At 41.9% G+C, this 15,290-nt stretch overlaps 1 protein-coding gene across 1 annotated transcript in view; it reads right to left on the bottom strand.

Annotated features, from left to right (window-relative positions):
* Positions 1-15,289, bottom strand: part of LHCGR (luteinizing hormone/choriogonadotropin receptor) — a gene marked incomplete at its 5' end in the record, with an annotated part of 29,349 nt that extends 14,060 nt beyond the window's left edge. The window contains 6 exon segments of the mRNA XM_017729607.1: positions 2,330-2,407; positions 2,500-2,574; positions 3,106-3,180; positions 4,839-4,913; positions 7,476-7,547; positions 15,279-15,289. Coding sequence (XP_017585096.1) covers positions 2,330-2,407; positions 2,500-2,574; positions 3,106-3,180; positions 4,839-4,913; positions 7,476-7,547; positions 15,279-15,289 — 386 coding nt within the window.
* Position 15,290: the final 1 nt, after the last annotated feature.

Genomic DNA, 15,290 nt, shown 5'->3' with positions numbered 1-15,290 from the left:
TGGGGAGGCACAGGCTGGACACTAGTCCAGCTAAGCTCCTGGCACACAGACAACAACCTGGAGGCAGAAGACCAGGATTTTGTGGTGTCAGCAGGTGCAGATGGAAGACTGCAAGGCCTAGAGATGTGTCAGGTGGAAAGCAACCGTAAAGCCTGGAGGGAGCTGCTGGATTGCAGATCCTCTATGGACAGACAAATCTTCTAAGAGACAGCCTTGCAGAGAGGCAAGGCTGAGTTGTGCATCATCCAGCAGTCAGTGAGTTAGCAGCTTCTCCAAGGCGCTGCTGCCAGGCTTGGTTTGTGCTGTGGGATCCCTGCTGTTTCCTGCGCTGCACACGTCACTCGATGCCACCTTGGGTCCTGATTCCCCACCCTGGGGACAGACACCTAAATGCTGGGCTCTGCTACACCTCGGGTCCAGCTCTTTTCCTTCTTTAGGAGATGTAAAGATGGGTCTATTAATACCCATTTGTGGTATTAAGTTCATGTATCCAATAGAAATTCAATATAGTCACCTGTATATATTATTTTTTCTTTAATATTAAGTACTAATAGAAAACTTGGCACAGTTTGTGAATTAAACAGCATTTCTGTTGCTTTTCCACTTGCTTTTGGGATAGCACAAACTGGCCCTATGGAACATGCTCCCAGGTGCTTAAGTGTGAGGAGCACCTGGCTCCGTTTGATAGATGGTATCTACCTCAGCACAATGCTGAAATTAGTGATAGCTTTAAAAACCATGACAACATGTAGGATTAATTTTCCAATCCACCAGAAACATTAACTGTTGGAAAGGCTAAATGAGATACTTTGCAGTGCAAAGTATGACTGCAGGGTGACTTTACACCTCCATAGATGACTTATGTTTCACCAGACCATGCTGTAACAAGAGGAATTACTTCAGCTAATTACAGCTAACCACATGGGGTGGTGTTAACACATAGCTCTACAATTAGGAAGCTGCTGATAAGATACTTCTTTTCTTCTTGTGGTGAGCTCCCTATCACAAAAGGATGGGAGAAAAATGAATGTTGGCTGTTGCCTGACTTAGACTCCCTCCCATTTAATACACTTTAAGGTTACAGTAAAGACTTTAAGCACCTTTCTCCATCTCTTTTATGTTCATTTTCTTGCACCATTAGCAGAATCATAATTTTGCTGAAGTTATTTTGAGAACTTGTTGGGAGGAAAGAGGCTCATAAGATGAAATGATGCACTAATCCAAGCAATTGCTCTTCTTTAGCATCGTGTAGGAGCAGCATTCAGTCACATTTATGCCCAGTTCCTCTCTTGCTTCCAGAAGGTATTGGCCAATACATAAAATCTGTGTTAAAATTACTGCCATGCTGGCACATCAGCCTGATGAAGATTCCATCAGTTGCAGTCCTTGACCCTGTGCACAGCTCCTTTGCAGGTGCAAATATTCATGGAATTTAGGGCAGGGCTCCCATTGGATATGTACTGGAGCCTGGCCCCCAAAGGCTGGCTTCACTGGGCTCCCCTGGGGTTTGTGGCTACCACACCAAGTGGGTGGCCTGCTGCTGCCCTCTTGGCTCAGAGGGTCCTTCCTTGGGACACCCAGATTTCATCCGCATCCTGCCAAGAGGCTCAGCTTGTAATTTTTCCTCTTTCAGCTCTACTTTGTGGAAGCTTTTGTGAAGACAAGTGAGCTGTGAAATCCATGGTACTGGCAGAGGACATCTCACCTTGGCTTCCTGTTGCTTTCTGTGTTCCTCAGGTGGGGCATCTCACAGCATCAAACCCACCCACCTCGCAGGGGGCTGAAGCAATGAATGCATTGTTGGCTAAAAGGAAAGTCTTGGGTGTGGAGACTTAGAGGAATCTTATGGGAACATAAACTGAAGCAAAATAAAGAAGCAGCGTCCATAGTTTGTACCAATTTCCTCTCTCTCTCCATCCCATCCCTCCTCAGAGGGACCCTGTGCAGCTGAAGCTCAGCTCCCTCAGACTGGTCCCTGCAAGCACTGTTTCAAGAAAATGCATCCCTAAGGTAAGAACAGAGACTTTGGCCTGCAGCACAGCTTTTGTAGTTTTTATCCTGATGATGGTATTTTTAAAAATAACATTGCATGGAAGATGAAGATTTAGATCCCTTGTCCCATTTTCTTTCCTAAGTGAAGTTATCTTTTGGAAAAAACTCTGCTTTTCACCTTAAAGAATATTCCTATGTTTCTTAGGCATTTCAACTCACAATACATATATATACTTTTTGGGGCTTAATGTCAAGATTTTCATGAAGTCAACCCACTTTCCTCAAGCAGAAGTGTTATCCTCCCAGAAGGAGCTGGAGCTAGGATTATATTACTCACAGTGTCAGTGATTCATTGTTCATCCCTTGGAAAGCATTTCGTGGTATAATTGTCATACGCAAATTATCACAGAGCTCCCTTTGGAAGGAAAAGAAAAAGGTGTTTTTGTCAGAGATTCAGAAACAAGATGGAAAACACTGGCAGCTGGGTTAGGCTGGGTCTCTACTTACAAAATAAAATGAGCTTCCAGTGAGAAGATCTGTGTCAGGTCTGGAAATTGTCTTATTCCAGTGTTACAAATGCTCCTAGAGAAAAGCATAATTCCTATTTATAGAAGAAAATATTACCAGAGTGGATGCAACAAGAAGCTGACTTGGTAGGTCTAAGTTTAACAGTGCTTTAAAAGGTGACTGACAAATATAATTTGTAAGTAGGCTCCAAAGGTGTTTCTAAGGCCTTTAAAAATCAAGTTTTTTATCATTCTCAAGCAGTGTCCTGGAGGAACAGCATATGTTCTCACTACATTAAGCATGAGGGAGAGATTTTAGTTATACCTTTTGTTTAGTGCCCTGTTCATCTGAAAGCTTTATTCTAGAAATAAGCACTGAACTTCTTTGCAGACTTCTGTTTTGTCCATCACTGCCCTGCCCTTGTCTATTGAAAAACCTCACTATTGGTTAACTACAGGTTAAAGCTATTGTAAATGATGTATGTACTTCTAGTACTCTGTAAGGCATGAAAAACCCTTTTCCTTACACTCCTTAGTTTGACTTGTCTACTCCTTTGGAGAAAAGAATAAATAAAGCAAACAGAAAAGGAATAGAACTCTTTCTTACAAATATTTTAGCTTTGGAAGATTTCTGAACGCTCCGTCCTCAATGTGCAACAGATTTTTCGTGTTCAGGATTAATCTGTAATGAGGGAAAAATATTTCAGTATTATAATCATTATAGATTTGGGAGGGCCCTGTGCTTTGCTTGTGATTTACTTTCTCAGAAAACAGTCTTCAAATATGCTGCTGGGTGCATTTTGAGGGACTGTTGGTAATAAAAATGGCCTGCAATTTTTAGGCAGCCAACAAAAGATAACACTACATGAATTCTCATGGTTCTCTGAGCTGATCTGGTTTGGATCCACTTGGTCACTGGTGGGAGTTAGCATTTTGGGCTTGGATATGGGGCTGAGCCTGGACCTGAGTGTGTGTGTGTGTGTGTGTGTGCCTGGTCCTTGCTCCACAAACAGATCCCTTCAAATCATCCATCGTTTCTATTCAGGAAAGGCAGTTCCTCAGGTAGTTTAACATCTTCGGGGCACCATGGACTTCCTTAGAGCAGTGGTTGGTAGAAGTGGATCAGCAGAAACTGGGAGAGAATTATGTGAGAAGTCCTGGTTGCTAGTGGTCACTCAAAAAACAGGCAGATCTCTTAATCAAGGAGCACTTTCTGCAGCTAAACTATCTATAAACATCTGTGTTTGCCCCAATAACTGTAGCCCAGCTCCCTCCCTATGCATGGCTTACAAAAGACAAGGTTTTAGCATGTGAAAGGGCAAGAAAAGTTGAAATTCAAGAATGCCATTGAACTCACCTACCCTGATCATCCATTGAATGTGGACTTGAGTGCAGCTGGGGACATCAAGCCCCTGCAATATGAGTCCTGTACAGCATTCAAGATTCAAGGAGGTTTTTTTGCCAGCTCTCTGTAGCTCTTTAATGGTTTTGCTTAGCTTTTGGGTTTTGGAAGACAGGCATTAGACAAGCTATCCAAAAACTGTAAGGGTCAAAACTTTTATTCCTTCCCAAAGCACACCATTGATCCCAGTGGAAGCTGGACTCATTCAGAGGTTGAGAAATCTTTATCCCTTGCTTTTGTGAGTAACTGGCTTCAGTGATGTTCACACATTAAAAAAAAAAAAAAAAAAGAGATGAATTTGTCCTCACTCAGTTGCACAGTTTTAAGCCACTCACTGGTCATGCTGTGCAAAAAAGGCAGTAATGAGATATTGAATCAGATTTATACTTTCCAATTTCACTAAACATTTCAGAGCATTCTCCTAGTCATTGCTTTTAACTCTCTCTCTCAGATGCCTGTGCTATGCAGGTCAAGTTTAAAATCAGTGCGTGTTCTGTTTGAGTAGTATTTCAGTGCTCCACAGAAGAGCTATGCATACTAAGCAGCTGTATTGAAATAATGTACGGCTTTGAAAATGGCATTTTCAAAAAGAAAGATTTTCTCATCTTTTGTCATCTTGAATTCTTTCCCCACTTAGAAAGCCTGACAATGCCAGCAGAAGCAGACACAGAGCTCCACTCCTGCCACTGAGCTCACTGAAAGCAGTGGGACTCCGTGCAGGGATGTCTTTGCATGAGCTAGATCTCCAAGGCCAGGCCTTACAGAGTGCTCACTATTTATATAGTACTTTGCAGAGAAATGTTTCTCATCACAGATCTCAATCAAAGCCAACCAAAGTAACAGAGACAGATTTGGTCCAGGAATACTTCTCTGCAGACTGTTTACACCTTGATGATCCGAAACCACAACATGGATGCCTTTTTTTAACTGATGCTCACATTTCAGACAAGGTGGGAAGGCTGTCAAAGGCGCTCGCTTCTATTCTCTCCAGGGAGTCGCTCTGAGAGATTTCACTACAATGAAAACAACAGACACAAAGCAACACATTACCAGAAGAAACACCAGCAATCGGCTTTCCACTTTGTATTTCCTTCTTTTATGCACCCTTGTTCAACCCCTCCTGCCAGTCCTGCCCATGCCTCACCTCAGACATCCTGGGAGCCTGTGCCAGTGGCGTTTGAGAGGACCAGCCTTTTGCTGTCCTGGCAAAAGGGAAAGCTGACCCTTAGGAATAAGTACCCCTGTAACAGCCAATCTCCACTTCCTCAGTAAATTGCAGGTAAGGTAGGGACTAAGGGCCAGAACTAATGTAAACAGAGTGAGCCCAAGCCTCATGAGCCTTTTGCTCCCTCCCATTGTTGGTTCTGCTTAGTGAATTTATTTGCTGCGTGAGGACATGGATAACGTTCACGGTGCTTCATATACTATTATCAAGTCAGAATTACGGTCGTCTAGTCCACAGACGTAGAAATACACAGATATGGATTCAACACACTTTATGAAAAATTTTAGGATTTAAATGCCATTTTCATTATATACATGCAAACTGAAAGGAAGTGGCTCTTTTCATCATGACACAGACCAATGTGACTGTCTTTGGTGGCACTCTGTGATTACAGATGCTCCTATTCCACATCTGTACTCAAGATTAACCAATACTGACATAGAAAAAAAATCCACTTATTAGATGCTTGTTAAATGCTTGGTTTCTTAGATTAAGAAATTTTTTAGATTAAGAATCTTAGATTAAGATCTAAGAGGCTGTGCAAAAGTGAGTCCTGAAAGTAAATAGTATACATTGATGCATATATAAGGGAAAGATCTTCAAAATTTCTCAACAGAATTGACTAGAAGGACACACAAACTAAACCTAAGATTATACACTGTCAAGAAAATATACTATCCAAACAACTGGATTGCATCTACACAGTCACATCAGTATTGTCACAGTCCTGAGTGTTAGTTAATTCAATTACAATTATGAGAAGACAACTCCTATTGGTGTTGATAATAAAGCCCCTTAGACCAGAATGAATTCTGTATTTCATTTGTAGTGGCAAAGGGGGATGCACACTAGAAATCACACAGTTAACATGTACGTGTGTCTTATAGAAACATTAAGGATTTTTTTCATTATCATAATTCAGTGAGAATGTTATTTTTTGGTTTTGCACTAGTTACTCATAAATGAAAGACGGATGTACAATCTCTGATCCTCAGAGATTCACAGGCTGGGAGGGATCAGTGCCTGCTCACAGAACTTGTTTGGGGTCTGAAACATGGTTCTTCCATGGGATCCTCCCTGTCAGCCATAGTTTTTCCATTTACATATGTTGCAATGACTTATGGCATGAGAATAATTTATCATCTGATTTTCAGAGAGTGATGTGTTGCCAAATAACTGATTTAGAGATTTACTATTTTAAAATACGCATTTTTCAAAGTAGCATTAAATCTCAATAAAATTATGAAGTGTTCTACAAACTAACTTCAGAAAAATACATCAATTTCTACAATGTTAATTTGGACAGATTCATTAAAAGCACACAAAAAGATCAATTAAATTCTCATTACGGAAGGGAAAATGCCATGAACAAACCATTTTCTATGGAGAATATGACATATGTACAGTTTGAGAAAGTGTAGCCTCAAGTCATGCAGGTAGGAGAAATTTTGTAGATTTAGGTTGGTCTCCAGTGTGAAATGATTAAGTTCTCATTAAACATTCAGATTCAAGTGAATGCAAGAATACAGCACCACTTGGATTCTACTTTAATACTGTATTGCAGTTGGATATGTACAGCAGAGAAGTACAAAAAGTGCACCTTGAAAAGAAAGCAGCATCTTCTGTGCTGCTGCTTAGATTCTGGGGGAGGTCATTCCCCTGCTCTTCACTGCACTGCTGTGTCATTAGCTTTGTCCTTTAGAGGCCACTCAATGCAGACAAAATAAAAAATAATAAATAATGGAGACTCAAGCATGCCATCTTTCAGCTGGAGTAACAGCAGAAATGAGGCCAAGAGGGGTAAGGCGAGCCTTAGGGTCTGAATCATTGGTAGAAAACAGGTACAAAGCCAAGGGTTGGGAAGTAGTGCAGACTCGGTGTGCAAAATTACAGCACTTGCAAACTGAAAGATCAAAGAGAGGGCTCAGTCCTACTGATCCCCTGCCAAGCTTCTCTCTCACTGCAAAATGCTGAAGGAATGTCTCATTTGGGTCTTCTATAAATGTATAATCACAGAGTGCCATGGCTGTCATTGCAGAGGTAATGTTTGATGATAGAAATCTATCTCCTCTTCTAATCAAATGCTCCTCTCATCAGTTACTAAGCTGTATCCAGTTCTCTCTGACATGATTAATATTTCATTATTTGATCTTTAAACGGGTGTTAAAAATCACACATTTTCAAGGCATTTTTGTATACTGTTTACATGAAAAGGAATGCTATGTTTATCCTTCCCCTGTGGGTTTTTTTCATCAATAGTGTGTATTAGCCACACATTTTTACATTATTATAAAATGATGATTTTTGTAAGAAATTAAGGAAAAGCCTATGGAAAATATTGACAACTTACATGATGGAGGAATCTTGAAGTCCTTCAAACGCATGTGATGGGATTACTTTTACAGGGAGATGAGTGAATGATCTGAAAAAAAGAAGAGAGGGAGGAAAGGTTGTAAGGCATGGGGTTTCCTTGTTTATAATTGTAGCATTATGGTAGGGAGAAAACCAATCAAGCATAATGCCACCTTATTTTTCCTGCAGTTCTCTGTACCTCTACAGCCTGATCCATTTGTCATTGATCTCAGTTAAATGGATATCAAAGGATATTGAGTCAGTTCCTCAACAGCATAAATTTGAGAGTAATCACCATCAAATCAATAATAATCATAACCTATTAAGTAAATTTATAGCCTGACGAAAGTAGGCTGCTACAGTCACAGTCAAAGGGAGCTACAGGCTATTTAAAGTTAGATCCCCAGAAGAAGTGGCTTTCATATAAAGTTTTCTCTATAAAACAGTATCTTTGTGTTGGCTGCACCATGTCCTCCTCCCAGCAGTATCCCTGTAATGTTGCAGCATGGCATCATGAATGTGGCTATGCACAAAGTGTAGAAGAATTTCAAATCAGGCAGATATAATGGATTTGTTTTTTAAATAAATTGCATCAGTCTGGTTAGTTGATTCAAAGCAACTGTGGGTTTTAATTTTTAATTTTTTAGTTTCTTTTTTAGAAGAAATTAGTTTAGAAATTAACAATGAAGTGGCAGACAGTGTCACATTTTACCATTCTCCACATCTGAGCCATAGTACTTTTACCAGCCAATTTGTCCACCCATGAGCACACTCTCCCTGATAATGGCCATAGGAAAATATTTAACATATTTCAAAATGTTATCTCTGTAAAAACAGATGATTGCTCCATTTTGCTTTAGAATGACTAATATCTAGTTAGAGACATTTGTTTCCCATCCTTAAACTCATCCCCTCAAGGCTTTTTGACTGAAATGTTTCTGTGTTATTCACATAATCTATTTTTTTTTGTTGTTGTTGTTATCATAATCCTTTATATGAAGAAACATGTTTATGATTGTCAATACTTATATTAAATGTTCATCAAGTTTTATATATATATATGTATATATTTTTATATATTTAAAAATATGTCATACCTACACATTATAAAGGCAGGCTGTTACAAATACTGTGGCTAAGGGTTACAAATCTGGATGTACCAAGGAGCCTGGAAGTCACTTCCTAGCTATGTTCCGAAAAGTCTGTGTGATTTGGGGAAAATCATTTAGTTCCCTTGGACCTTGCCTACCTGTCAGTAAACTGGGAATAACAATGCTTCCCTACCTAACAAGGGTGATAAGAGGATATATATGTTATTCATGCCGTTGTGATTGGATCATACCTGTCTCTAGACTGATGCTAGCATGTTTTGCTGTGTGGGACGTTTGGTTAAATCAGAGATGAAACTATGTCGTGCAGCTTGAAGAAAGTATTTTTCCCTGAAGGGTAGAGACAGGTAGAAGTAATTTGCAGTGGGTTTTAACACTCTGAGCCAAAAGGAAAAGAACTTCAGGAAGAAGCAAAAAGTAGAAGCTGAGAAATTCCTGCTCTATAACCCTATAACTTTGCCATCAGCTCAGGCTGCTTGGAAAACAAAACATACCTTTTATGAAACTGCTTGCAAAAAACATTATAATTTACAAAGGAAATGGAAATGTGACTGAAGGTGCAAAAACTAAAACCAAATCTTGGCTTCCAGTTACATCAGCCCATGAGCCTACTACCTCCCCGTGACATGCTGGTGGGTGAGCAGCGTGCTGGTTGTAATGGCACATGGCTTGGAGTGACAGGTGATGATCTTTAAGGTCCTTTTCAATCCAAACCCTTCTATGATTCTATGAATATTTACTGAACAGCCGCAGTTCTCTCAGCCTGTCTCTTTAGGAGACGTGCTCCAGCTCACTGAGCATATTTGTGGCCTCCTCAGGACTCACTCCCGCAGGTCCACATCCTTCTTATGCTGGAAGCCCTTGGGCTGGATGCAGCTCTCCAGGTGGGGTCTCACAAGGGCAGAGTAGAAGGGGAGAATCCCCTCCCTTGCCCAGCTGGCCACGCTGCTTTGGATGCAGCCCAGGATACCACGGGCTTCCTGTGCTGCCAGCACACATTGATGGCTCATGTCCAACCTCTCATCCACCAGCACCCCCAAGTCCTTCCCATTCTCTGCCCAGCCTGTATTTGTGCTTGGGATTGCCCTGGCCTACATGCAGGACCTTGCATTTGGCCTTGCTGAACTCCATGAGGTTTGCACAGTCTCAAGGCCTCGCGCCTCTCCCACCTCTCAAGGTCCCTCGCCTCCAGCGTGCCGATCCCACCACACACCCCACACACACTTCCACCCCAAACCTGCTGAGGGTGAGCTCCGTCCCACCAACTACGCTGCCGACAAAGATGTAAATCAGAGCTGCTCCCAGTATGACCCTTGAGGAATGTCACTTGTCACTGCTCTCCACTCAGACATTCAGCCATTGACTAACTGAGTGCAACCATGCAGCCAACTTCTTATCCACCAAGTGGCCCACCCATCAAACCCATCTCTCTCCAATTTAAACACAAGGATGTGGGCCAGTGTCAAATGCTTTGCACAAGTCCAGGTAGATGATGTCAGATGATGTCAGTCAGATCCACCACTGCTGTAACCCCATCCTAATGGGCCACCCAATTTTTCAGGCATAAGATTTGTCCTGAATAAAGCCACACTGGCTAACACCAATCACCTCCTTAGTTTCCATGCGCCTTAGCATGGTTTTCAGGAGGATCTGCTCCAGGATCTTGCCAGGCATGAAGGTGAGACTCAGTGGCATGTATTTCTTTGGGTCTTCCTGATTTCCCTCAGTAAAAATGGGGGTTATGTTTCCCCTTTTCTTAATTCCATCAGGGCGTTAGCTTTCCTAACCTGATTCCATCTGCTTAATTTCTCTGAATTCTTTCCAGGCTACCAGTTTCTGCTTCCACCCTCTATTCCTTCTTTTTGTGTTTGAGTTTGTTCAGGAGTTCCTTGTTCATCCATGCAGGCCTCCTGGTGCTTTGCCTGACTTCCTCTTTGTTGGGATGTATCACTCCTGAGCTTGGAGCTGATCTTTGAATATCAACCATCTTTCTTGGGCCCCTTTTCCCTCCAGGGCTTTATCCCATGGGACTCTGCCAAGCAGGTCCCTGAAGCGGCCAAAGTCTGCTCTGCTGAAGTCCAGGGTAATGAGCTTGCTGTGCACCCTCCTTGCTGCCCTAAGGATCTCAAACTCCATCACTTATGGTCCTGGCAGCCAAGGCTGCCCTTGAGCTTCACATTCCCTGCCAGCCCCTCCCTGTTGGTGAGAACAAGGCCCACGCTGCACCTCTCCTCCTTGGCTCCTCTATCACTTGGAGACAGAAGTTATCATCAAAGGATTCCAGGAAACTCTTGGATTGCTTATGTCCTGCTATGGTTGAAGTCCCCCCTGAGGACCAGAAATCGTAAATATGAGGCTATTCCTCTCTGTCTGTAGATGTTTCATCTGCTCGGTCTTCCTGGTGTGGTGGCCTGCTCAGATTTCTTTCTGACAGCACTCAGACTGTGATACTCAGATATGGCCATTCAGCCGAGGAAGCTTTTGACAAAAAATGTTTTTACAAAGCTTTTGTACATCTAACTTGCCCACACTACTGGCCTGACTTCTGTAGCTCATGAAAAGAGGGATGCACCCATCTTTAATGTAAGTTACCTGCACTGTTTTGAAAGACTATTGTTAAAGGATAAACTTTTGCCCTTTTAAGAAAGCCTGTAAAGTTTCTTTCACATCTCATGCACCATAACTTGTATGCTTGTACTCGTTGCTGTCATTCAGTGCTGACAGTGCTGTGGCTCCACAGAATTGCAGGACTTCTCATCCTTGGAAAAAGACAGAAAGAAATGGAGAGCCAGCCAGACTTCCTGACACTCAGCAGCCCTTGGCATTTCTATACATTATCAAGATTGGTTTTCAAGGTACATAATTCTAGGCAGTAAGGTTTGAAATGGCGAAGCTAAATGTATTTAAGGCTATCCAAGAGCATTGGGAAAGACAGGAGCTGCCACCAATAGACTTGAGCTCCAAGAAATCTTTTGAGAGCTCTGGATGCCCCAAAAGCTCAGAACTACTTGCAGTCCTGCTGAGGAGGAGTCAAAGCCCAAGCCCACTCACACCACTGGAGGAAATCCCTGTATTACAGAAGTGGCCTTTTGCAAAAAGTGTTTAGCTGAACTCATTAATAATAACAACAATAATAATAATAGTAATAACAATAAAAAGAACAGACCCAATAGCAATAGGTATGAATGAATTATTGTAGCTGGGTTGGCTGTTATATTTTATATTTTATTGTGTCTATTTTATAGGATTACTTCTATTTTTAATGCCCAAAAGATGAAAGCATAAGGTAGACTTGTTGGCAAGCATTTTATTCTGTGGCATCCTTAAACTTGGGAGGATTTGGAATATTGAGGGAAACTATGGCTGAAAACCCACTATTTTCCTAGGATTTTGATCAGCTTCTGGGGGGCAGTGTAATAGGGTGGGCATTGATTTTTAAAGCTCTGTATGTTGGGCATTATCTACCTGAAATGTGAACTATGATATAACACAAGCACCCAAAGAGCACCTTCCATTAGGTGATGATGGGTGATATAATCTCCTGTGGAAGACACTTTGGCCCTGAAATTGAATTCTTTTGACAATCCCAAAGAGCCAAATATAATATATATAATAAGGAAGACATGGTACAACTATCTATGTCTTCAGGCTTTTGCCACAAAGTTTTGTATTTGATGTCTCATAATTTGGTGCCTAATCACATGTCATTCACCCAACTGCAGAAGCTCTGCACACAGGGGCACACACTCAGGTATGGCAAAGTGAACCTCACCATGAAATGAAGTTTTTTGAAGTGGCAAAAAGGTCTTAAGTTATCCAATGCCCATTGCTGTACAGCTGGTGTTGGGTACCTATCCAACCAGACTTTGCTTAAAACCCCAAAAGTACATATGAGACTTCAAAAGAAGGAAAATCATATTTTGTTTCAAAATATAATGGTGTATTAAAGGTTATTTTTCTGCTGAGACTAAGAGGACATATAGCTGCTGTAGCCAAAGGGCATTCAAAGATGTCTGAATAATGGCGGTTCTGTAGTGTTTGTGTAATGTCCAAACTAAAAACAGGAGCTTGAGAAAAATATGGTCAATTCAGGACTGTATAAACCCCACAATTCTGCAACCTGTCAGAAGTCTAATAATTTTGAAAAGTTTTTTCATCAATAATGTGACATAGCAAGGATAACTTGGGTAAAGAAAAATGGCTGAAATTTCCCTATGGGATATATACTAGGAATATAATAAAGTATCAAAAATACATTTGGAAGCACAGGTCATTACAGCATCAGATTTTACTCAGATAGAGTTGGAGTTACATATTGGAGCTTATTTTCTTGACTGGCTGTACAGTTAAGAAGGACTTTCCTGAGGTCTGGTTTCTGTGTTGCAGTGGCACCGAGGAAGGATGTGGCCACCCCGGGAACTGAGCTGTAACCTAAACCACTTGCACTTGCAAGCACCATGCTGTGATTCCAGGTACAGATGTGGCTGTGAGGGAATAAAATTAACATTCTCTGGCTTTGTTTCTCATACACAGAGCTGTGCAAGGGGAGAACAGAGCTAGGAAGATTGGTAAAGTATGGAAAGAGTAGCAGTCAGCACTAACAAAGCTCCAGGAACTATATGAATAAGAGAGAGGGGAAGACAACAGCTAAATGGATGAGAAGAAACTGGTATGAAAACCAAAGGAAGAGATGAAAGAAAAGTAAAAGAGGTTGAATAACAACTAAACAAAAGAGTGAGAATACGTGTACATCTGTAGGGTTAGCGACTACATTCAGATGTACAGCTTTGTAATTGTGTGATGAATGCAGGATTTCTATTAAAAAAAAACAAAGAAGTGGAAATTTTAATAGTATAGGTTCAGGTTCAACGTAAAGCAGGCTGGAAGCAGAAGGAGCTGGATATGTCTGTGAGTGCAGACTGAAAGACAGGGATTTTTTTTGACCTCTAAGTGCAAATATTTTCTTTGTAGGAATATTGAGCTGAATCTTGGTTGAACTCTTTTCTGACTGTAAAGTTGGTTTCTACAGCCAGCCTAATAGCGGGAGTTTGTGTACAATCGTCAGGATTAAATGGTATATTAAAGGTAGAAAGGGAAATTTTTTCTCTTCTTTTTGTCCATTACCTAGCCCTGTTGCTCTCAGTGAGGAAGAACTGGCAGCAGCCATAAACCCATTATCTGTCCTAACATGATCACTGAGGTTGAGATGAGGTTTCCTCTCGGGTGACAGATGGAAAGAGAGATAAAAGATGAAACCAAAACAGAGAAAGAATAAAATCCCATAAGTTTAGGGCTCTTGATAACCTCTCCTGGCTGTGATGTGCATCATCCTAATAAACATACTTAATCCACTGCCAGCTCTGCAGGGGCTGTGAATACTGTGGAAGAAATGTGCTTGTTGCAAAAACTGTGGAGAGTCTCTCCTGCTTCCATGGGCTCTGCTTTCTCTGACACTAAGGCAACACAGGGAAATAAGAAGGGAACAAATCCAGGATAGAGAATTTTCTAGAATCTCTGACTTCGGAGGAATGGTTCACATGGCTCTAGATTAGTACGAATTAGGTTTCCTTGCTCCTATCCATTCCTGAGCTAGGGAGAAAGGGAAGAGGAGATCAGGGTTAGTATCATCCCTAGGGAATTTCAAGAACAAGTTAAATTTACAAACAAATCAGATGAGAATGGAAAACACAGGCTTTGTTACCAAGAGGGTCATAATAAGAAAACCCCAGCTCAATTCATGCAGACATAACCAAGGGATCTTGGAAATGGCAACAATTCTATCTGCTGCTCTTCTAATCCCATATTTTGATGCCATGATTGTTTAGATCAGGGCTGCAACTGAGCCCATAAACAACAACACACTTGTATACCTACGCATGTCAATTATTTGGTCTGGTCTCCTAGATCACGAGCTTGGACTATGGTGTGTGAGAGGGGAAAGGGAAAGTGCATGATGCCTTGTTATTTTTATTTAATCCTAGCTCCCAGCAAAGCATTAGGCAGAAAGTTATGATGGACCACCCTGCAGAGATCTAAACAGCTGTCAAAACTCACAGGAATTATTTTACTAAGAAAGGGGGAAAGAAAGTAGTCAAGAACTTGTCAATGAGCTGAACCTCAAGAAGATGCAATGAGCACAGTGAGAAGGATTTTGATGCTTCAGGATACAGGGAAAATTAATTGCACAAACTTTGGGAGAAGAGGTTACAAGAAGTCCAACAGATTTGTGAAAGAAAAAAAACAAACCTTAGAACTGACAGAAGGTTTAAGGTCACATCTCTGTATGTTAATCCGTTTTCTTTAAAGCCAACCATGCCACTACAAGGCGTTGGTTTTGGAACAGGAAAGGCACTTCATGTCGAATGCAATGACGGGAGACCACGGAAAGCCCTGACACCTGCACCCCGTTCCTCTGTCACTGAGGCTGCTGCAGAGTGACACAGCTTGCCCCTTGCGAAAAGACCCCGAAAGGATGCGCGTCTCTTTCCCAACGGGAAAACTCATCGTCCGGGTTTGCTTGAACTCGGAAAGTTTGAAAACTCCAGCCGCACGTTCCGCACCTCCGCGCGGCGAGCGATGCTCCAAGCCCGCACGGCGGGTGGAAGGGGACCGCAGTCCCCCCAGGCCCCGGTGCGGCCATCCCCGTCCCCGTCCCGGTCCCGGTCCCTGTCCGAGCGCCCCGCGGTACTTACGCGCGGGCGGGC

The sequence above is a fragment of the Corvus brachyrhynchos genome, unplaced genomic scaffold, assembly GCF_000691975.1.
Source record: "Corvus brachyrhynchos isolate BGI_N302 unplaced genomic scaffold, ASM69197v1 scaffold101, whole genome shotgun sequence".
NCBI lineage: Eukaryota > Metazoa > Chordata > Aves > Passeriformes > Corvidae > Corvus > Corvus brachyrhynchos.
Note: the sequence above shows the minus strand (reverse complement) of the source record. Positions and strands in the feature narration are given on the sequence as shown.